Source organism: Cicer arietinum, chromosome 4 (genome assembly GCF_000331145.2).
Source record: "Cicer arietinum cultivar CDC Frontier isolate Library 1 chromosome 4, Cicar.CDCFrontier_v2.0, whole genome shotgun sequence".
Classification (NCBI taxonomy): Eukaryota; Viridiplantae; Streptophyta; class Magnoliopsida; order Fabales; family Fabaceae; genus Cicer; species Cicer arietinum.
The window spans coordinates 61,236,721-61,261,799 of record NC_021163.2 but is presented as its reverse complement, the minus strand read 5'-3'; the positions used below and the strand labels follow the sequence as shown (position 1 = coordinate 61,261,799).

General features: G+C 29.3%; 2 protein-coding genes across 2 annotated transcripts; one reads left to right on the top strand and one right to left on the bottom strand.

Moving 5' to 3' along the window:
* The first annotated feature begins 2,758 nt into the window (after nt 1–2,758).
* LOC101503399 (uncharacterized) lies at nt 2,759–3,319 on the top strand. Its single transcript, XM_004498912.3, has one exon. It carries the CDS (start codon nt 2,922–2,924, stop codon nt 3,255–3,257), a length of 336 nt encoding a protein of 111 aa, XP_004498969.1. The 5' UTR covers nt 2,759–2,921; the 3' UTR covers nt 3,258–3,319.
* A 1,435-nt stretch (nt 3,320–4,754) lies between these two features.
* On the bottom strand, nt 4,755–12,988 carry LOC101495453 (F-box/LRR-repeat protein 15). Its single transcript, XM_004498801.4, has 17 exons — nt 12,330–12,988; nt 11,912–12,152; nt 11,583–11,715; nt 11,300–11,396; nt 11,028–11,225; nt 10,675–10,945; nt 10,477–10,575; nt 10,299–10,387; nt 10,032–10,131; nt 9,773–9,943; nt 8,674–8,826; nt 8,058–8,218; nt 7,786–7,984; nt 6,681–7,147; nt 6,537–6,600; nt 5,375–5,461; nt 4,755–5,231 (listed from the first exon to the last, which is right to left on the bottom strand). The coding sequence occupies exons 1-17, from the start codon at nt 12,662–12,664 to the stop codon at nt 5,145–5,147; spliced, it is 2,952 nt and encodes a 983-aa protein (XP_004498858.1). The 5' UTR covers nt 12,665–12,988; the 3' UTR covers nt 4,755–5,144.
* Between the last annotated feature and the right edge of the window lie 12,091 nt (nt 12,989–25,079).

Genomic DNA, 25,079 nt, shown 5'->3' with positions numbered 1-25,079 from the left:
AAATAAAAATAAAAATCTGACAAAATGATTTTTTAAAAATATAAAAGAAACACCCTTCAAACCCTAAAAATTGACTTTTGGTTTCAAATAATAGTTTTTGTCATAAAACAAATGAATCTATTATTACCTCTCAAACAAATATGGAACGACTAGTGAGTTATGACCTAATTGAACGGCTATCGAATATGGAATCGCTACTGAATATGAAACGACTACCGAGTGATTGCCTAATTGATAGACTTTAAAATAGAAAATAATATTATTAATAAATAATAATAATAATAAAATAACAATAATAAATAATAAAATATATATAGGTCGGTCTGTCATGTCTAATAGACTTTTTTATAAGCATGAGTCTGACCTATTTAAATAAATAAGCTTTAAAAATAGTCTGAGTCTAACATTTTTATTAAATAGATCAGACCATAAGTAGGTCATGCCATAAATAGGTCAGACCATAGGCCCCTTACGGACAACCTAACATATTCTCATCCCTACTTGCATCTCTCTTGTTAATGATTCTATGATAAAACTAATTACGACAATAAAACAATTCTTTTTTATAATTTTAAATATCAATTACTTGCATATCTCTTGTTAATGATTCTACGATAAAATTAATTACCACAATAAAACAATTTTGTTAGTGGTTACTTTTTTTATATTGATAGTAGATAATAAAATAATATTTGATACATTTGTCTATTTACACGTGCACAGATTTTTGTAATAGTTTAATATAAAGTGCGTATGGTAAAGTTTTTATCTAAGGAATTCATTTTTAATTAAAATAATCACTTTTGAAAATTTGTATTTGTTTGTTACTTTTGAAAAAATGAAAATAACATAATTGGTTTTTCTTAAAGTTGCTTTTAATAGCTTAAAAAAAATCATTTTTTATAATCAATTTAAAAAATTCACTTTCACATACAAACATAAAATGACTCATTAAAAAAAAAATCTTTAAAATATTATAATCTCTAAATTATAGAATATCCAAATAGTATTTTAAAAAAAAAAAATCGATAACAAACTGACTTATTATTTTATGAGTTTAATGGTTATGTATTGTTAATATAAACAATTTTACACTTATCATTAACATAAAACCGTCGATTATTTAATTATTGATTGATGAAAGTTATAATTATGTAGTAAAACTATATAATCAATTATTTATATCAACTGACATTGTACAACCATTTTTCTCTTATTTCATATTAATTATTTTTTATAATTTTGGTCATGAAAATATTGAGGGTTGGCTGAGATTCAAGTATTCTGAATTAAAAAAAAATGTATGAGAAAAGAGATCTTACTAAAAGGTTAATCATATTTTTTTGGAGAAATTAATTATCGATAAAATAGATTAAGATTCTGCATCGTATCATTGTAAATAACTAAAATACAACATAGATGTAGCACTTTACCATGATCAACATCGTTTTGGGTAGGGATGTGCATTTTGGACGATTTAGAGCAATTTTCGAGGCGAAAACAGAGTGGTTCCAAGGTTTTGCTTCCATCAATTAAAACGTAAACTTGGGCTCTAAAGGAAACTATTATTGGGCTTGAAGTGTTGGATCTATTAAAGATGTCTTTTTATTTTCTTTTTATTTTTTTAATATTTTAGTAAACTAATAGTCATATTAATTTTTTAAATTTGAGATTTATTTTTTATAATTTCTTCGACGTTCTTTAAATCATCAACCAAACTACCTGCATGTGATATAGATTACAAGTCATTGTGGATGGGTTTTTTTATGTGTTGATAAAATGGTGGATAGTATCTTTGATAACTCAAATATCCAAATTGAATTATGAGCTATTTCAGATGGTTTTAGATCTCTACAGATTGTTTTTTCAAACTTTAGAATAAGTTTTATTGAAGAAAAAAAAACAAAATATATCTCACTCATTCGCTAGCAAGAGTGCCTAATTTTTATATTAGTCGCAATATATTTGATTTAATTTGGACCTCTTTTGTCATTCTTCATTTGAATAAAATACAACAATTATAATTTTGTCAAAAACAAATTACAATTACAAATAGTGCGAGACTCACGCATATTTGAAAGAAAAGAAAAATTTGAAAGAAAAGAAAAACAAAGTACCGTTAAAATTAAGTCAAATTATGCATGGAAATATGTGCTGAAACTTGAAGCTTTACATTAAAAAATGATAAAATAACGATGAATGGAAAGAAAAAAAAGTAACACTATTCAAATTAATTTTCTAAATACTAATCTAGTATATACATTTCATAAATAAAAACCCAGAAAAAATTATTATTTTGCCCTCCAAATGTATGCTTCAAGAGAAAATACAATATTTTTCCTTCAAATGCGTACTTTTAAATAGAGGTGTAAATTTTTCAGAAATAAATGGGAATTGGTCTCCTATTTTTCAACTTCTAAACCCATTGAACATGTAGTGGGGGTGTCCAATGGAATAGAAAAAGTTATACTATCTATTTAACCATTTATCGTTACTATGATTAGGCAAATACTAACATATAGTTTAAGGACACATTTTAAGGTAGTGTCAAATATAGAAAGAAAAACATTAACAAATGTTCTTAAACACTTTTAAATATAGAATTTTTATTTATTTATTAAAAGTGTATTGGAAATTTTCCTATCAATTTTTTAAAAGTTTAAATTTTGTTATATCCAATGTAAATTTTGTCATATTTTTCTTTTGATGAAGTTGCTTTGTTCAGTCACATTCTTGTCCCAAAGTAATAGTACTACTACTAGTAAATGAATGAATTAGAATATATTTGAGTATCCTATGCTTGTTAGTGCTTACTTTCAAAAGCAAGATTCCTCTCACCACATCAACATTTTGAGTTACAATTACATCATATCTACATATCAGCAACACAAAAGTGAATTTTTTATCATTTTTTCTTCTGAATGGAACTTGGAGCTAATAGAAGTGGAAGCAAAATTTCTTCATTTGAGAGAGTGGCAGCTATAAGCTTGGTAGTTTTAGCTGTGGCTTCTCCTCTTTACATAGACCACAAATCAGAGAGTGAGTTGGAAGATGATGAACAAACTATTAGTATTGCTTTTTGGTTACCTATGCTTCTTTTTGTATTGGTTTTAGTCATAGCTTTATCAGCTTTTTTGGATAGAAGCTTCACAAGGTTTGATCGTAATTGGATTCATAGAGTTGGTGGTTCTTCTGGTGGTATTGTTTTGATTCTTATTATTCTCTTTCTTGTTTTGAAGTTTAAAGCATCTTTGTAAGAACTTGGCATGCTTAATATGTTGTAATATTACAATATATTCATCAACTTATTTTTTTCTAATGTCTGTGAAGGAAAGACTACTTGATCATCATGTTATTCTCTTAATTATGAGTGATTCATTTTTTTGGTTTTTCACTCTTCGGTTCTCTGAGAATGTGAGCTCCGGTGATTCAAATTCAATTAAGAGGTAAATAAATTTGACTAATAATTGTTTCAACCAGAGTTTAAATTCAGATATTCCTAACTGATTCATTCAGAAATTTATTAACCACTTGAAGTCAAGTAGTTATTTAGTATAGAGTGATTAATCATATCTATATTTTTTACAACTTAAAGAGAAATTTATTTTCAACATTTGAAGACCAATGGATTAAAACCACCCTCAAGAGCAAAGATGTTATCATGTTATGTTCGCCACTGTTGAACAACACATACCATATGTATTTGTCACAGTAGCTTCCATATGAGTGAGATTCTTAAAATAAACTCAAGCATATCTAAGCTATTCTGGTTTCTTATGAGGATTCAGATAATAGCTCAGGTGCATGTGCATACATAGAATGGCATCCTAGGAAGTGACAAGGGAAGGAGCATGTACTTGATGCCTTAACACCAAAATTTGGGGCAAAAGTTTCATTACATTGATGAGGTTGAGGAGCCTTCTTAGCAATTACTTAGTTCACATGAGACAAAAGTAGTACTCTATTCGTCTCATAAAATTCAAATTGATATATATGGTCTAAATATGAAAAACTCTTAAAAAAAAGGTGAGAGTATTTTTAATAAAAAAAAAAAAAATGAAAGAGCAAAGAGTTTTAAGAGTCAGATTTAAAACCATGAGAAAGAAATCGAGAGGAATTATTCCTCAATTACTCCATTGATGATAAGGCAAGACCAATTTATCTTAATTTGATTGTTGATTTTTATCTCCAATAATGCATTAAATAATTTAGTATTTATATCTTTATCATTTTTACTGTGGTTTTTTAATCAAAAGATGATAAAATATCATATCTACTTAAGAGGAGAGATAACGAGTGTAATAATATATTACCATTTTTTTTTAAATTCAATTCAATTGGTAATAAGAATAAATAATCGACAGGATTTTTTCCCTAAGTTCATGGACTTAGATCTTTTCCCACAGCACTGTTCTGCAGCAAAGCAGGGTTTTGTGCTGAACACCCACAGCATCCCAAAAGATAGAACTAGGATTTAACTCATCATTTTCGACTGTGAATCAAAAAAATTGACTGAAAATTACATTGAATTTTAATGAACTAATTTAGCTTTATTTTTCTTTCTATTTTGATGGGCCAAAGCACCTAAGATTCATTAGGTATCGTTGGTTTATGATTATGTTTTGTTATTAACATGGCAACCCATCAGTCAACCGACCTATAGAGGCTGAGGTTTTTTTTTGTTCAAATGAGCTAATGCCTTGTGGTTTCTATTGATCTTATGCATACATCAAATTTTCATCAACATATAAATATCAAAATATAAGTCTATCGATCTTGTGCATACATCAAATTTTCATCAAAATATAAAAGTCAATATGCCGCATCCATCTTACAAAACTTACAGCATTGATAATGTCAATATGAAAGGATAGACGCCTATTCTTCACAAGAGAAAGGTCAGACAGACCACTTAAGAAAAAAATATGCAGCAACAAAATGAACTGTAAAATTTACATAGGTTACAATTAGAACAATAACTTATTATAGCAATGCATGAAGATAACCTCATTTCTATATGCCAAGCAAACACAACAATAAAAAGTTAACCATTTACAATACATTACACAATAACAACATTTATTACCAAGCGTGCCTTCAATCCAAGTGAACAAGCACCGCAAAACTTCAGGGATTCTACTAAATCACATTGATGAAGTTGTCAAACTGCTGTATATACGCTTCAAACTAGAACACGCGGCACGAAAACTTCCCATGCTCATTGAGCTTATCTGTAAAGCACAATAAAATTCTTTATAAATGATTTTGAATAACATGATAAAGATGGGAATTCAAGCACGAAGCATTGCATCATGCAAGAAAAGGTTGATTAACTGAAATCAAAATTTCTTGTATTATACACATTTGCTCTCACCTTAGGACAAAAGCGAACATCAAGAGTCTCCAACATAGTACATTTTGATATAGCAGCTTCAACAGCTTCCTCATCAATATTGCATGCCTAAAATATCCAAATTATCCCGACCCCAAAAAACATATTAGGAAGCAAATAACTACAGCACAAAAATGAATCGATTGATGTGTTGCAAGAATGACTAAATTTAAGTCATACAATTTGACAATATTACTCAAATATCACACATTCAAACATTTATTCCAGGTGAATGACAAAGGTCAACCCCATACCCTAACATTGTTGAACAAAAATGTATGTCGCCATTCTTGAAAAAGTGCCAAGAGAACCCGAGCCAAGGGCAAAAAACAACAATTCTATAATTCTCTAAAACTATGACGATATAGTTGATGTTGAGTCGTGAGAGGTCCGAAGGACAATGAAATTGGGTCAAGAGCAACCACACAAGTGAGTGGAACACTACATATTCACCCAAAACCTTAAGGCAATGGGTTTATAGGTCCTCTCACTTATATAGTACTAAATATCTACTTTTTCATCCAATGTGGCACTTTTCTGCTCACACTTGATATAACAACAATCTCCCCCTCAAGTGAGTCCATCCATTCGTCTGGGCATGCTTTCCCTCAAGCGAAAGTTTTTCATCCAATGTGGCACTTTTCTGCTCACACTTGATATAACAACAATCTCCCCCTCAAGTGAGTCCATCCATTCGTCTAGGCATGCTTTCCCTCAAGCGAAAGTTTTTCATCCACTTGCACCACTGTTGATGGCACATAACGGGACACACCGCCTAAATACCTTTGATCAAGAAGCCGGTCAAGTCAAACCATCGGCTCTGATAACATTGTTGGGTCATAAGGGAGTCCAAGATAACATCACGTTGGGTCCAGAGCAGCCACACAAGTGAGTTGGATATCACATCTTTATCGAAAATCTTAAGACAATGAATTTATGAGTCCTCTCACCTATATAATGCTCAATATCTAGATCTCTACCTATAACAGCCGAATGTGTTGCTAGCATTTCTCATGCAATCTTGGACAAACATATTACCACAATAAATTTTAAAGTATAGATGAAACAATAATAAGATATGATTGCAAGAAAGTCAATAATAATGTGCATGGATAACTTTAAATTGGCAGAGAAAAATAATAACCTGAAGGAATAGATTTGTCAATCTCGGGCACTCTAGCTTCAAAACTTCAAGTGAGGAACAGTTGCTGAACAGATAGATGAAAAAAAATTACAATATGTTATCAAGACAGAAACCAATCCACATTCATTTGAGAGACAAAAATACCTTAAATTAAGCCAGCATAGGTTGAGACAAGCTACATCAACTTCCTTCAAATTAGCTGACAGAGAAAGGTTTAAAAACAATAAATGGGAACAATGTGCTGTTGATGGGATGAAAACCTTCCTAATATTTGGACAACCCACACAGTTAAGGTTCTGAAGTAATCGGGTGGGTTGCTCGCTTGACACATCAATATTCTCATAGGAACTTGCAATGGATAGGACGCTTATGCCAGGCAAATGAGGAATCTTCCCTTGACTGTACCCCCAGTTTAAATCATGCATATTCACACAGCCGTTCAAACTCACACGAGTAAGGTGTGTGCAGCAAGAAAGGAGCTCTTCTATCGCTTTCTGACACAAAGTTCCATAAGACAGGTCCAACTCCTCAAGAGCTGGTAGAGCACCCCCCTTGTAGAGAGGTTCAAGTGACGAGTCGGTGAGATATTTGCATGCCTGCAACTTTAACACCTTCAAGAAACAAGAATGACACTATCAAAAAAGGCAGAGAGAATAATTAAACAAACATTAAAACGCCATTCCATAACCCATTGAGTATTGTAAACATTTGTGAATAGAGTAGTGACTATTGTAGAAGGGGAAACCCTTGGAGGAGAGATTATCTCCTATTTTCATGGTTCCTAACAAACCATCTATTCCAAGATGTGTCGTCAGCGGCAAATTATCACTAATTACTAGTAAATTTATAACTCATAAGTCAACCAATTAATATCATAACATTATATGTGCCAATAAAGACCAAATTACATTTCATGTTCATCAATATTAGAGGGAAGGTAAAGGACTTTGAGTGCACTTGGATAGACACTTTAATTACACCCGTATTCAATGAGCTATTTTAGAGAGTTTTATTACATTAAAAACAACTTACAGACATGTCAAGTTGCTTTCAACTGTATCTGAACACTAATTTAAGTATTTAAATCCCGTGTGTGTATGTAATATCATAAATTTGTTAAGTTTATTAAACTAGATAACCACCACTTCTTTATATTTGTTTTGGGAATGGGGGGGGGAGGCTCTTCACTACTATTGTACTATTTGCAATATTCTAGACAGCAAAAATAAGCACTTATAATGAGGTTTACCTTTAGCTGTGAACAAGACTCAAAAACAGGCTGCAGATTCACCAGGAAAGTGTATGATAAATCAAGCAGAGTTAAATTTGGGAGCCAACGCAGGGAACAGAGTCCATCTAACCCAATAGATGGGCATGACATCAATATTAATGACTCAATTATTGGACATGCACGGGTTGTTGCAGACAAGCATTCATCAGTGAGTTGGCTGTAAGTCAAAACAACAAACATCAGTCCATATACAAGCAGGATAACCAAGAAAATAACAAATGAAGCTTCACCTGCAAAAGGAAGCATCCAGAGATGTCAAGAGAGGACAATTAAGGGATGCATCAGACAGTCCGCCACATCCTTTCAACTCAAGTGAGACCATTAACATTGCTTCAATGCGAAGTACATTTAATTTTGGACATATTCCTAAATTTAGAGATCGAAGACCAACCTGAAAAAAAGGCGAGAAAAGGGAAGCGCTTAGCAGCTATATATCATGTCATTAAAAGCCAATGTAACAAATTTGTCATGTACCCCCAATGATTATCGAATCAGGACTCAAATTAAGAATTGGAAGAACTACTTTCCAAATCATAATCAAATGATCAGATCATACTAAGAAAAGCAGTTGGCTGTACAAAGTTGATTCCAAAGTATTGTAACATACTGATAACCATCCACAAAGCCCTAAGACAACAGCAACCTCTTGGATTGCAAATGTATAATTTTACGTATACTTACACCATGCAAATAACAAAATACAAGCAAAAGATGTTAACTGTTATTCTGTAGTTTTAATTTCTCACATATTTCACCAAACGATCGACTCAAAAGGCAAAAAGAAATAAAAGATTTCAACTAATACAAATCAAAGTACAAGGTATCTAATAAATCAATACCACTTACAGGGCAAAATGAAGCTCTTTCCAGATGATCACAGCCATCCAAAATGACCTTCTCAAGATTAGGGCATGTTAGCTCAAGAGTAGTAATCGCTCGACATCCACCAAGCGAAAGACTTATTAATGAGGTGCTGATGAAGCAAACTGAAGTCAACTTCTACATGCAGTAACCACCAAGTAGAGTAGAAAATGTTAACATGAATGAGTCTAGAACATTTCACCAACAAAATCAGCAATAAGACAAAACAAATAGGAATTTAAAGAAACATGTACTCTCACAAGTACAACCAGCAGAAAAGTTGAGATGTAATGCCAAGGATTTTCCACTGCTAAAATATTTCAATACAGTAAATAGTGCCAAATTGATTCATTGAAATGCTGATATTGTAATAGTGAATGCTTCATGCGATTATTTCAACTAAATTCACAAACTTCAGCAATTCTTTCGACTGATATTGAGACTCGTGATGACACCGAGAATATGATAGGGCCATGGGTCCTTATATGAGCTCAAATGTGGGACCAAGGGTGTAGAAGGTTTCCGTTAGGAAGAATAGGAAAGAGAAGGAGAATGATGAGGTGACAAAAGGTGTAACCGAATTGGGCAGCACATGATTGAGAGAGAATTATATAAGAATGTTAAGGAGATATGAATCATCTTGGAGAATTAGATCTCTGCTACGAGCAGAGGGCAATAGATCTCTGAAGGGGCTTTACTCTGCGTCAGTTAGTAACCCTATTTCCTTACTATTCTCATCTGTTTTACTGTGAATGATACAAATATATACTGTTCTATTGCTGTCTTTATTTTTCTGGTTCCTAACAAAACACCCGTTCAGAAGTTATCAATATGACAGACAAAAAAAGTTTTTTAGAATTATAGAAAATAACACTATAGGCAAAATTTCAATTCAAAAGTTTTGGCACAATTAGATTAGTTGATTACAACTTATAAAAACAATTAGAATTGGGTAAGTAGAATCAACTTGTAGGGTAACATCCATTTGATTTATCAAAATATACTACTAACATATCTCATGAATAATCAAATTTTGGAAAGTATGAATCCAAGAAATGACAAAAGGAGAGTTTTATTCATGTACCTCACAATTATCAAGAACTAGTGATTTCAACATAGGGCATCCCCCACCATGACTAAAAACATCACATATAGTGTTTGTCAAAGATTCACACTCAGAGAGGTCCACTTCTTGTAAAGACTGACATTGCAGTCCTAATGTAGTTAAGCTATCCTGCTTTTGCAATGCTATTTTCTGCATCACCACAACGATCATCATTGAGGGCTATGCTCTAGTATGCATGAGAATGAGGAATGAAACCAGGAATAATTGCAAGACATACTTGAAGTGAATTTGAAGTGATGTTGATTCTGTGGAGTACAGGGCAGTTAGACACTTGTATAGAAGAAAGTGATATAGCCCTCAAGTTCAAATCTGCCAATCTGCCAAGGAACCATTCAAAAAATAAATTAGACACAACAATAAAAAAAAGGATAGCCTGTTTTCTTAAGAAGCAAGTACATTGCACACAAGCAACAAAGAAAGAAAAAGATCAATAATACAATTGTTGTACTTTTCTTGGGAGGAAAAGAATGAAGCAGAAACATACTTGCGACAGTGCACCAATCTAATATTGTTCAATCGTGGAAGATCCAATGACACCGAAGTTAATAGGCTGCAATTGTCAAGCTCCAAAACCTGCATTGGCGGTGACATCATGTATTCATCCAAATACTTGGAAATTCAACCACATCGTTAATAACAGATATTTGGGACAAATAGCATACCTCCAACATAGAACTATGAGCTATTGCAGCCATTGATGCAGAAGTGATGCCTTCACAACTATGAAGCTTTAGAACTGTCAACATATGGAGTCGAACAGACTTAAAAGAGAAAAATGACAATGTCAGACAGAGGCAGAGATGCAGGTTCAAAATAAAATCGTACATACTCAAAAAGTAAGAATAGATTTTGAAGCAAACCTCCAAAGATATGTTTGGGCAATATGATGCATCAAGAAAACCAAGATTAGGACAATGCTGTGCTATTTCACGCAGTGTTTCATCACTGACACAAGAACAGTTACGCATGTCCAGCCACACTAGTTGAGGGCATGAAGTTGCAGCAGCGCGAATAGCAGCATCAGGAAGTTTGTGGCAAGAGCCTATATCAAGTTCAAGCAAAAGAGGGCAATTAAGCACGACCTGTGCCATGTTACTGCGCTTCAATGACATAGTTTTAAGTTGTGGGCACCTGAAAAAGGAATATACCATCAGTTTATATCTTATCAACAAAGTGACAGCTAAATGACAATCAAACTTTGAAGGATATTCACCTGACTTGTATTCGCATGACACGACATTTTGTTAGTTTAAGATGACACAATCTCTCATGTACGACAGATATCTCCTGAATACTATTGCCAAGTGTAGAATCATTGATATTCAACTCTTTCAACATAGAACAATCAGGTAGAGCAAGAAAAAAAGCATCTGCTATCTGTCCTCTTCCTAATGTTAAAACCTCAAGATTCCTGAAAATAATTATAACAAATCAACTGGAGTCCAAGATTGCTTGATTCAGTGAAATGTCACACAAAATACCTACCTTAACAAAGAAATTGTCTTCATGACCAGCAAATAAATGGACGGTCCTGATATGCTCATTGCTGTAGCATTTGGATAACGCCTACACATGTCCTCAACTGCAATTACATATAGAGCTTTGAATAAGCACATTTACCTATTAAAGTTGATTTACAGAAGCAGGACTTAAATTAATAACAAATCCCCAATTTCCAATTCCCAAAACTGAATGTTAAATAAAAAGGCTTGCTGCAACAACACAACTAAAAACTTTCATAATTAATACAATAAAAACTCAAGCTCACATTGCTCTACAGATATGTTCCGATCTTCAAAATTCAAACTCTTCCAGAAATCTTCATGGGTGCTAGCAATTCGCCACTGCTTACACACTCTGGCGGCTCTGCAGAGATCGGTTTGTTCCAGAAATGAGAAAACCTAAATTTCACAGGTAAAGAAAGACGACATAAGAGAAAAAAACTTATAGAAAAAGTGAGACTTGATATCATAAGACAAAAATTAGACTTTTGATATCAAACCCATATATCATAAGACGCTAAATTTAATTAAAAGAGACATAAACAAAAAAATAAACATTGCAATAAAAAATTGACATTTTTTCCGCTTGGTGTACCATATGCAACAGGTCATCCGTGAGATCCATCCTGACAACCTCTTCTTCATCTTGTTTTGAACTGTCACTGTCGTTCCCTTCACTATCTTCCACACCGTTACCATCATCCCCAGTGCACATCAATGCAAAATCACCATAACAAGTGACATTACTAGGTCGAAGAGAAGAGTCAAAATCTCCAATATCCATAGAGTATTTCACATTACTAGAAGACGTTGTCGGGTCATCAAACCGACACTCACTGCAAGAAAAACACAATCAATCATCACAACCAAATTCACCAACATCACAACACAGTAAAATTAACAACTATTCACTTCAATTCCCGACACATCAACATTTTCTCACAACAATGCACATAAAAAATATTTTTTATCAAAAAATAACTAACTCTTGCGCCAAAAAAAAAAACACTCACTTGTAGAACTTGGCGCGTTTGTGCGACGAATCACGGCTTTCATCGACGGGAGGACTCTCAAAACCGGTAACCGGAACTACATCGGCGTTTACAGAGCTACTTTCTCCCTCCGACAAACGTGTGGCTGGCCGATAACGAAACGCACCACTTCCAAATTGTGCAAGAAATCTAGCCTCGTAAATTCTAGGAACAGCTTCATCATCATCACCATCATCGTCATCAGCAACGTTTCCGATAATGTCCTCGTCGTTCTTCATAACAAGATTACGTTTTACCTCTTCGTCTTCTTCTTCCTTTTCTTCTTCGTTGAAGCATAGACAACACCAAAGCTTCATGCACTTGGTGAAATTGAAGACGGTGTGTTCACGAACCGTGTGTCTCGATCCCGCGCATTTCGAGTAGAGTTTGAAGAAACCCTAACCGGCGGCGAAGGTGAAACGGGAAGAGGTAACGGAGAAATTGATCGGTGAAATTGATGAGAGAGAAATAGACTAAGAGAGAGAGATAGAGAGGAAATGGAGAGTGGATGAAGAAAGTTGAATGGATCTGATCGGATCTTGAAGAAGGTGTTGCTGTTGTTGAAATGTGTTTGGTTTGGTTTGTGTATCTGAGCAAAATCAGAAAAACTTGGTACTTTTTTGTTCGCAAAAGTGATGGAGAGAAATGACCATTTCAACGACGTCGTTTTTTACGGTTTAGTTCACTTCACTGTTTCAGAGTTTATTATTATTTCTCAAAATTAAATGTCAGTAGATTTTGCACATATGAATTTAATTTTCATTTTGGTGTAATAAATTTTAGGAAAATGTGTGTGAACACCAAAACTCATTTAATACTTTGAGAGATAAGATAGATAGAGTGTTTTAATAAATGTGATTTATTATTATATATAAACAAAAGATATTTTGAATATAAGAGTCGTAATTATTAATATGTGATAATTTAGTTATAAGTAAAAATAATTAATTTGTATAGATTCGTTTATTGGCTATGATAAGAGAAATAAGATAAAGTAAATAAGTGTATTTTTTCGTAATTTAATGTTTGACGAGTCAGCAAAATAAATATTATTTTAAATCTTATCTTGTGTAAGGTTTATGATAAGAGTAATAACATAAAATAAATTCTAATATCTTTGTCTCAATCTAATATTTGATGACTCACAAAAATATGATAATAAGATATTGTGTGATGTTTTGATTATAAGTAAAAATAAATAATTAGTGATTATTCATTTGTTAATTATGACGAGATAAATAAGGCAATAAAATATTATATATTATCTCAATTTAATATTTGATGAGTTGGTAAAACTTAATGTTTGACGAGTTGGTAAAATATAATAGATTACGAGTATTATATGATAAGAGCAAAAAAAGAAAAGAGAATAATATTAAGTTAAATATGATGATTCAGTAAAATATGGTGTTAAAGATAATTCTCAAACTCTATTTATAGTTACAAAAAATATTGAATATGAGTCAAATTGAAAATGGTAGAATAAGATAAGAAAGTTATTTAATTATTTACCTTTAAAAAATATAATATAAAAATAAATTTTTTAATAGATATAAATTAAAAATATATAATATTTTAATTGTGTATAATAATTAATTTTAAAAAATATGCATGATTTTTTATCATAAGGTTATTTTTTTATATATATAAGCAAACAAGATTAAAATATATTGAAACTACAATATTTAAAATTAAATTATTATTATTATTAAATTATATAAAATATTAACATTAATTTAATTTTAATTTTGTAATTAAATATATTTTTATAATGAAGGTAGTTGTATCGTTTACATATATCAAGCTTATCAATATCAATATAAAAAGAATCATTTAGCCACTCGTGTGATTTTTAAAACAAAATACTATATTTTTTATTTAATAGTATAGTGGACTTTTCTTAAATTATATATAATTAATTTTGTTTACTATTTTTTTTTAATTTATAAAATTTGGAATTACTACAAGTTAAGCTAAAAAACTATTTTACAAGGTAACTATTACAAGTTAATTATTCTATTGCTATTTTATATGTTTATATATTTCTCAAATGAATGTCAATTTTTATTTTTATTTAAATGTGATATTTTAGAGGAAGTTTATATAATATCTCTTTGTGGTGTTTTTCCTAGACCGAGTGAAGTGAGTAAATTGAAAAAGGCTACATATGTTATTAAACAAGCTTATCATGTTTGGATTGAACAATTTTATACGGTGATTAAATCACATGGGTTCCATTATAGTGATCATGCATCGACTTTGTTTCTCAAGTTCATTTTCTCATTGTCGTGTTATACCTTATTTATATATTGATGAAATTATTATCACATGTGATGATGATAATGAGATTAATAAGTTGAAATTGCAGTTAAGCATACAATTTAAGATGAACAACTTGAGCACATTTTGCTGCTTGTTGCGGATTGAAGTTGTCACTCTCAAAGGCAGTATTCTATCTCAATATAAGTACATTGTCAACCTTATTGAATAGACCCGTCTTTATGATACTTGAGCAACCAGTAGTTTTGTTGATTTGAATGTGAAATATATTTCTTATAATGGTGTTCATATATATCAGATCTACCTTGTATAGTACTTTGGTTGACAATTTGGTGTACCTTACCATTATCATGCTTGATATTGCTTATGATGTGCATGTTGTAGGTCAATTTACTACTTCTCCCAATATAATATGTTGGACAATCATTGTTTGTAATATTCGTTATATTCGATGTATACAATTTCAGAGTCTTATTTTTTCTCCATACTTCCTCATTGGAGTTATATACTTACTTTGAAGTTGATTAGAGCAATAACTTCCGCATATCATAAGTCTACCACATGGTTTTGCATATTTCATGGAGTACATATATTAAAAAAGTTATAAAAAAATACACATTATCTCGTTCTTCTACAAAAACGGAGTATCATGTCATGTCACTCACCATTACTGAAATAATTCGATAGTGGTGGCTACTATCTGATATGCGTATTTGTCTATTTGAATCGTCATTTATGTATTGCAATAAAATGAATGTCATTTAGATTGTGTATAACTCAACATTTCATGAATGCACCAATCACATTAAAATTGATTGTCATTTCACTCGTCGTCAACTTTTGCATGGTACCATGACTTTATTTTTTTGTCTCAGTCTCCTCATAGATTGTTGACTTGTTCACAAATATGCATTATATTAAAAGTTTTCATTTATAAATTGATAAACTATCGATGCTCTATGTGTAATGCGTCATGAATTTGTAGAGCATATTAGATTAAATATTATTTTTAGTGTTATGAGACTTTAGTACTTATACCTTACCTTTTTATAGTATTTATGCCTTACTATTATATTGTGTTGTGAACACCATTTTTGCATATTGAAACTTTAACTTGCCTTTGTTTTTCCTTCATCTATTATCATATATCATTCATATTATTGTCACTTCTAACTTAAAGTATTTTTCATATTTCTTCTTTATTTGTTTACTTATTTTAATAATACTGAATAATTTTATCATTATTGACATTCTTAAAAATTAATATCTCCATCTCTTCTCTATCTCTCTTCACGTCTCTCTATATAATCTCTCAGTCATTCATCAACTCCCATTTATTTTGCATCTAATTAATTAATTAATCTTGGATGAATTTCACAATAAAAAAAGTTTTTTAATAATTGTAATCAATTGTCACCTATATAGTATTAAAAGTTAATTCTAAAAACATATATATCATTGAACATATAACATGTTTTGTTCTCCAAAAACTGATTCATGATTTATTTTGACTTAAGAGAAAAAAAAATAATTTATTTATCAGTTGACATAAAAGAAAAATGGATTAAACGAGTGAGAAAAGAAAAAAAAATATTTATAAAATAACACAAATATGATAAATGAAAGTGAATAGTAAATCCGAATTAAGAAAAAAGAGAAAATAAATACTTAACCTTGTGTAATATCTACAGTGCCTCTAATCTACAATACAGTAAGTTATGCTAACAAAAGTATTGTTTATTATTTTAAATGACATTTTACGATGTCGATGAAAGATTAATGGTGATTTTATACGACATTTGACTGTGTCCTCTTTTGTGTTGATAATTTTTCATGATCACACGCGAGCGCAAGTTACAGTAATATAACAGTAGATTGTTTAGTTAAGTGGCGGCAACAACTTCCACTTCTCTTTCCCCGTGTGCTTACATGTGTTTGATGTGATAACTAAATTTGGCTACAAACATCTAACATCATGTCCCACTCAAATCTCAACTATACCATCACAATAGATTAATTTTCTTTGTAAGTTTAATTGCTTGTGTGGAATTAATTGCCAAGTACGATGAGTGAGGGAGACACAGCTTTCGTAGATGTATAGTTCATACTTGCATATTCCCCACTCCACAAACCTACTCAAATTACCAAGTACATAATTACAAAATGATTTATATTTGAATTTAAAATATGATATTTAGTATAATAATATCAATATTTTATTTTTAAAAATTATTTTTTAATATAATAATATTTTAAATTTTCCAAAAATTTAAAATTCTAAAATTAAATTTTTACAAAGTATTGTCCATGACAATACGTCGAGTCTTATGTTTTTTAAATAAAAAAATTATATTTTAATTTTATAGAATATGAAATTTTAGATTTTTCAAGACATGGAAATTTTGAATTTTTAATATTTTTTAATTTTTGAAAATGTGATCGAGAAGGAAGAAATGAGTTGGTATTTGTAAAGGCTTGCTTCACAAGTCCAAGTTGTGCAAAAATTCCTGCAACTATTGAATGTAACATCAGTTGCACATCTTCAAAGAACAACTTGTTTCAAGAGCAATAGATATTCCACAAGATTGAAATAGTTTCTCCCTCAATAACAATTTAAATTTAACACCATAACAATAACGATATAAATTTAAAATAAAACTAACTATATATATATATATATATAATAAATATCTTATTTATTATAATTTTAAATTATTTATAAGAAATATAAATTTTAAAATTATTAATATTTAAAGTAAATTATTTATTTATTTATTTTCATTTAAAATAGATAAAAAATTTATCAGATTGATAAATTTTAAAATACTACTTTTAAAATATTTAAATTAATTAATAATTAAGAGTGACATTTATATTTTAAGTTAGTTTCACTGCTAATTTTATTAATCACTCAATTAATGTAACAGTTCTAAGCTATCAGTTAATTTTAGTAAAGAGAACATTAAAATTAGCTCGAGTCCTAATACATTATTATTAATTTTTTTTGTTTGCAGTGGCCACTTTAAAAGTCCACGAAAGGGCCGTTTTTTAGCCCTAAATAGAACGAAGCCCATTCCAGAGAAATAAACCTCACAAACATAAATGGGCCTTTGGTTTCTAGTTAGGAAAATTTTACATCAAAAGGTGCATATATGGTTAAACTTTGCATATTTTCAGTTTGTTTGGAAATCAATATAAGAAACTTGACACAAATATTTGAGTTAATTCATCTAAGTTTGAGCTTAGGAAAACAGAAGAAACAAACCATGCACATTTTTACTTTATTTTCTTTCAATTACATCTTTATCACTCCGTTTTATTTTATGTTTTTAATAATAAAAATATCTGGCGAAATAATTGTGCTCTAATCAATTGGAATTGCTGGTCAACTAGTCAATTTTCTTCTTATTTATTTCCCTTTACAGTATGTAGTAGTCTTTCAGGTGATTAATATAAACAATTAATTTATTAAATTTCTGATAAAATATAATTAAAATTTACTAAATTATCTATTTAACTCTTAAATACGACTAACATTAAATATTTTCTATTAAGAAAAATATATTACGAATATTAGCATTAATTCAATTAAAATTCCTCTATATCTTTTCATTAAGAATGCGTTGATTTGTTCTCTGTGGTAATAGAGATGGTGTGAATTGAAATATTTCTGACGAGGAATTCAGGAAAAATAAAACAAACACATAGGAAGTGTGTTTTGAAACATCTAGCAGTTTCTTGTTTTGATTACGGAAACATCTGGTTGCGTCGGTTACAAATGAAACGATCCGAATTAGAATCTTGGACACGTCACACGTGGCTCTCAACATTCACTTTTATTTACGGTTCTTTCTAGTACCTTCGACAAACTTTTGGTCCAATTTTTTCTCTTTAGTTCAAACAAATAACACAAATTATTTTGGCTATTTCTTTCATTCACCATTTTAATTATTAAAAGTGTAGATAATTATCATATTGTTCTTGATTCATAAAAAATAATGTGTCAGAATAGTTTTTATTATTTAAATTTAAAAACTAATATTATCCGTATTTTATAATTTGAGTTAAAAAAAAGGTGAGTTTGTAATTGATTTAAGATTGAAAATGAGAGCATCTTAAAAAAAAAATATATAGTTATTTATTTTTTTATTTAGAATTTATGATTGAAATTCACACACATTAAATATGAAAAATACGTATTTCAGATTCGTCATAATTTGTGTCTTTAACAATATTAATATTTGACTGTTTAAATCAAAACTTAAATTATATATATTTTAATATTATAGTATCTTGTTTTGATTATATTAATTATAAACAGTTAATAATATAATATTATAATTTATTTTAATATTTGAACAAAACACTTAACGAAAATAAATATATTTATACAATTATCAAATTCAATTAATTATTTAAAATAACATATTATAATTATTCATATAATATTTAATCAATTATTTTATTCATTTTCAAACTAAAAATTTGAATATGTGAAGATGTAGTATGGGCCACTTACTAGTTTCACTTATAACAAATAAAATTCTATCTCCATTAATCGAAATAAATAGTAATTACACTTATTTCTTGCTTATAATATGTTTATCTCGTCTTTAATAAATATTTTTACAATTTAAGTGTAAAATATACTCACTTTTTTTTAACCTTTACATTATTATTCATAATATAAAACTATTAAGTATTAAGTCGACTATCTTTTCCTCTTTCCAACAAACATTCGTTTTAGAGTTATCGTAGTTTTCACTTTCTTGAGCCTATTTTATATTCATTAGTAGGAATTATATTAGGAAACTATTGAGGAGAATGTGCTTTGAAAATTATAATGTTATCTATTTAAAATTGAGAATTTTTGTTTTATTTAAAGATTAAAGAATAATATATTTTAATGATTATTTAATTCAAATAAAAAACTGCAGGTAAAAAAATGCACACACAAAATTATGCACACAAAACAAGCTTCAAAAAATATTTAAAAATCGTGCAAATAAAATTGCATATAAAAATTGAAAAAAAATATTACACGTAAACCTGCAATAAAAAAGTGCAGCTAAAACATACTTGTCATCTATATAATTGGTTTATAAAGTAAAAACATTAATAGAAGCCTTAATTGAACCACAATGTAATTACACAAAGAAAATTTATTAATTTTAATAAAATTATATAAATGATAAATATAAAAATAAAATAAAAAAACTGAATACATATTTGTTTGTTTTTTATTTTTTCTGATTTCAAACAATATTAAAAAATATGTGATAAATATTTATCAATGATAAATATAAAAAAAAAATTGTAATTTCAATAAAATTAAATAAATGATAAATATAAAAAACAATGGAACAAATATTTGTTGGTCTTTTTTTTATTCTTCTAATTTTAAACACTATCCAAAAAGATGGTACAAATATTTATTAGTGATAAGTATAAAAAATTACATCATGTGACAAATATTGACAGTGATAAATATAAAATTATAGTGCAAATACTTGTTCCTAATACATAAAAAAACAATATACAAATATTTATTATTGAAAAATATTAAAAAAAACACAAGACAAATATCTATCATTGATAAATATAAATAAAATATTAGATAAATAATTTTTTTTTAATACGCAAAAAAAATATATTGTCAATAATAAATATAAATTATGAAATAAATATTTGCTACTGATACATAAGAATGGATGAAAAATATTTATCATTAATAAATATTAAAAAAACACGAAACAATTTTTTGAAATTAATAAATATAAAAAATATTTATTATTAATAAATTAAATAATTTTTTTTTTAAATATATATGAGACATTATAAAATATCAATGAGCGTGACGCGTGTAATAATACGAATTTTTTACTAGTTAAAAAAAAAAACTAAACATAAAAAGAAAAAGAAAAAATTACACCGTCAAACGTCTTCAAGTTTCTGGATCGAATGATTATTGCTTTATTTACAGGAAGAGAAATGTACCATGCAGACCCTCACTTTAATTACCATGTACATTTCGAAAGTTTTAGATTTATCAAAAGTTTCAAAAATATCAAAATATTTTGAAAAATTACGTTTCGAAACTTTTGTGTTTATCAAAAGTTTCGAAAATGTCAAAAAAGTTCACTTTTTTATATTTCGAAAGTTTAAAACTTTTGGAAGTTTCGAAAAATGGAGTGAATAATGGAGTGGTTAACTTTTTTAATGGACAAAATGGTATTTTTATTTGAAATGGGGGGTGGAGGGTGGGAAGTTAAAGTGAGGGGGTACATGGTACATTTCTCTTACAAGAAACGGTGCAAAGCCCAAAAGCAAACATATTATAGGCCGAGCCTAAGGCCCAAGACGGGTCAGCCAGTCTAAATACAAATCAAAGCCCAAATAAACACAAACTATATTGAGACTGCATAGAAAATTATATCCCACACCCCCAATTGTACCTCTCACCTCTATTTTTCATTAAAGACTATTTTGTCCTTTTTTATTTTGTATAAAACTATAAACAATTTACCATTTTATTTCTCACCCCTATTTTGAAAATTATAAAATATTTCTAAATAATCAAAAATTACAAACTTTCGAAATAATAACAAAGTGAGTTTTTTGATATTTTTGAAAGTTTTGTTAAATATGAAACTTTCGAAATTTAATTTTCCATAAAATTTAACCAATTTCAAAACTTTTGATAAATATCAAACTTTCTAAATGCAATTTTCCAATATCATATGAAACTTTCGAAACTTTGGATAAATTTAAAAGTTCCGAAGTGTGATTTTCTAGAAAGTTTCGAAAATTTTGATGAATTTGAAACTTCCAAAAATGTAGTGCTCGAAAATTTCAAACTTTCGAAAAACATATCCTTCGAATATTTCAAACATTCGAAGTAACACAATTTCAAAAGTTTCAATTTTTTTAAAAAAGTTCCTGATGTATGTTATAATTAAAAATATATTTTGAAAAATAAATTTATAAATATTATTATTAATTAAATTTATTACTATTTTTGAAATTAGATATGAGTAGAGTTGAATTTCTTGCTTCAAGAACGATTATAGATTATACAGAAAAATTCACCACCGATCAGATATTATTACTGATAATCCAACACCGATCAATTTTTTTATTTTTTTTTAATAGCGATATGTTTGATGTTTTATTTGAAACATATTTGTAGGTATTTCCCTCTCGAGAAGCTGTATTTGAATGGACAAAAAATATTGAAAGGTAAAATAAAATTTTAATTGTTACCATTCGATCAGATAAAGCTACCGAAAAAAGGGAAAGAAAAGATAGATTCATTTTGGGATGCGAAAGAGGTCGAAGATATAAATTAAAATCAAAATCAATAGTAACTTGTTATCGCAAGAAAAATTGTCTGTTTACTCTAAGATAAATTAATGTTTAATATTTTCTTGTTCAAATCAAATTGAAGTATGATTGTCCTTTGTCACTTACCTCACAAAAATGGAAAGACTTCTATAGTGAGTGTGCAAAAACATGGGAAATAGCTTATGCATCACATATGAAGCATTGAGAACACATTGATCATCAGTTATCAGATCATCTTGTATTTCATTAAATGAAGATTAGAATATCTTGTATATCATTTATCATTTACGTGTTATCATTTATCGTGGATTATTAGAATATCATTTATCATTGATCCATCATTTATCAAATCATCTTGTTTTATCATTTAGAATGTCTTTTATCATTGATTAACTCAAAATAAATGCGGATTAACTCAAATTAAAAATTCATAAATAACACAAAATATTAAAATAGAAATTCATCTTCAATATCTCAATCATACATAACACAATCAACAATCATCGTACAAGCGGCTTAACTCACTTAATATCTCATGAACTTCACTAAATGGAGACGACTATATAATTCACGCAACCATTACATTCTATATTAGACATATTTATTATAATTAATCTCAGCTAGTGCTTCCTCACATGTTGCACCTAAGTACTCATGTGCAGCTCTTGTAGTATTATTAACGTTCATATTCACAAGCGCAACAAATTTTTTACCATGGGGTGAGATGTAAAGGAGAGTCGTACATCGTCTAACGTGATAGTTATCACTCCAAATGACAAATAAAATGAGCTGATCTCCATGTGCCATCTTTCAACAAATTCAGATATAAAACCAGCATCAACCATAGTGAGGTAGGCTGAAGACAGATGTAGCAGCCCTAATTCCCGAATCCAATGCTGTATAGGATCTGGCACAGGAACTTCGGTAAACTTCTTCAGCTTCAATCCATGAGTAATAACTTTTAACGATCCACGATCCTGCGAGTAATTACAGAATAATTAATTAATCAAATAAACTTATATAAACAATTAATTAAATAAATATAAATAAAAAATAATTAAATAAACTTAAATTAAATAAAAATAATTAAATAAACTTAAATTAAATAAAAATAATTAAATAAACTTAAATTAAATAAACTTAAATAAACAAATAATTAAATATAATTAAAAATTAATTAACATATATCTTTTCTTCCCATAGCCTTCGAGCCACGTGAGGCTCATACTGTGTCAACACATGTGTCACCATCGATCCTCCGGGTAATCCGGTCTCCTGATCCTGCTCATCAATGTCATCAATATCATGAACATCATCAACATGTGCAACAACATCATGAATATCATCATCATCAGCATGTGCAACATACTGTTCCTCATCCTGCTCCATATGTGGAGGCTCGGGGACATCCTCATCTATCTGTACATGCTCAGTAGGCTCAACGACATCATCCTGGACATCATGTCTTCGACGACGCTGCCTAATTTGACGATTTGCATTATTCCGTCGTCTGTTTGATGCTGTTGGTAGAATTATCTCTGCACCATCACCTCTATCACCTATCAAGTTGAGAATAATTTGGCCAAATGCACATCTCATTCTAGGCACAACAATATATCAATATTAAAAAAATGGAAAAAAAAAACTTAAAAAAAATAAATTTTGGAACTTTCAGAATGTTCTCAAACTTTTGAAATAGGTTTCGGAAGTTTCATTGAAGGCCAAACTTTTGAAACAACTTCGAAACATTCCAACCATTTCAAAGTTTCGAAAATGGAATTTTTACAATTCGAAACTTCATATTGTTAGAAAGTTTCGAAGATTTCTACATTTCGAAACTTTTAGGTTGATGCAAACTTCGAAAGTTTCATAATATTTGGGAAAAATGCATTTCGAAAGTTTAATAATCATAGAAACTTTCGAAAATTTGGAAAAATACTGATTCGAAAGTTTCAAATTTTCGAAGGTTTGTCTTACTATTCAATTTCAAACGTTTCGATTTTCAAAGTTTTTGCCATTTGTGATTTAGATATTTTAAAGGTTCGAAGGAAATGAATGAAAAAAAGGAAAGTGAATTTTTTTGAGGGTTTTTATATATAACACTAGGGGGCAAAATGGTCCTTTCCATAGAAATGAGGCGGGTAGGGAGTGCACGATACAATTCACGACTGCATATTAACCCAAAGAAATTGTGACCGAATCAGACCTTACCACCCAAATAATATCACCAAGTATGAGCAGTTATCAACAAAAATAATTGGTTTATCTAGTAAGGATCAACAAAAATAATTGGTTTAATTATTTTTTTGTTCTTATTTTTTTTTTATCTAATATCTTTTTATTAAAAAAAATTAAATGAATTGGGTTTTAAAAACTCATTAAGGTCAGAGCAGTTATCAAATAAAGGTACTTACAAATCACCTATCAAATAAGTATTCACATTGACAACGAAAGTTGATCCCACCACTACTCACCAAAGAGAGCTTCACATCGACGACAACAAGAGTTGAACCCATAACCTTGTGGGTGTGAGCCAACTCCTTATCAACTGAACCAACCTTCATAGATCCTATTATTTTTTTAATCCTTAATAAAATGACAAACTTGTATGATTTTAAGATAAAAAAATTAAAATGAATATTAAATAAAAGATAAATGATTAAAACAGATACAAAAATAAAAAAACTAAAATAAATATTAGATAAAAGATAAATAAAATAAATTATATTTTAGCCCAATAATTTGGGATTGTGAGATTGAGAAGCTTAGTGTAGTTTGAATTAATTATTTATAGCATTTTCCTATTTTAAAAAATCTAAATATATGTTTAATATAATATTTAAATTATGTAAACGATGTCAAGGTCGTTTGTTGCTGTTTTTATGAGTTATAGCCTAAGCCAGATTTTTGAGAGGTACTATCCATTTTATGTTATGTGCGTAAGGTGTCATAAGTGTGAATGCTATTTGTAAGTCATTATTAGTCTTGATTCTTAAGTAATGTGAAACTTTTTGCTACACCAAAATAGTAAACTTTAGTTGAGGCTAAGTGATTTTCATAAAGTTAAAATGATACAATTCTGTCCTAAATATTTATTTCATTTGAAAA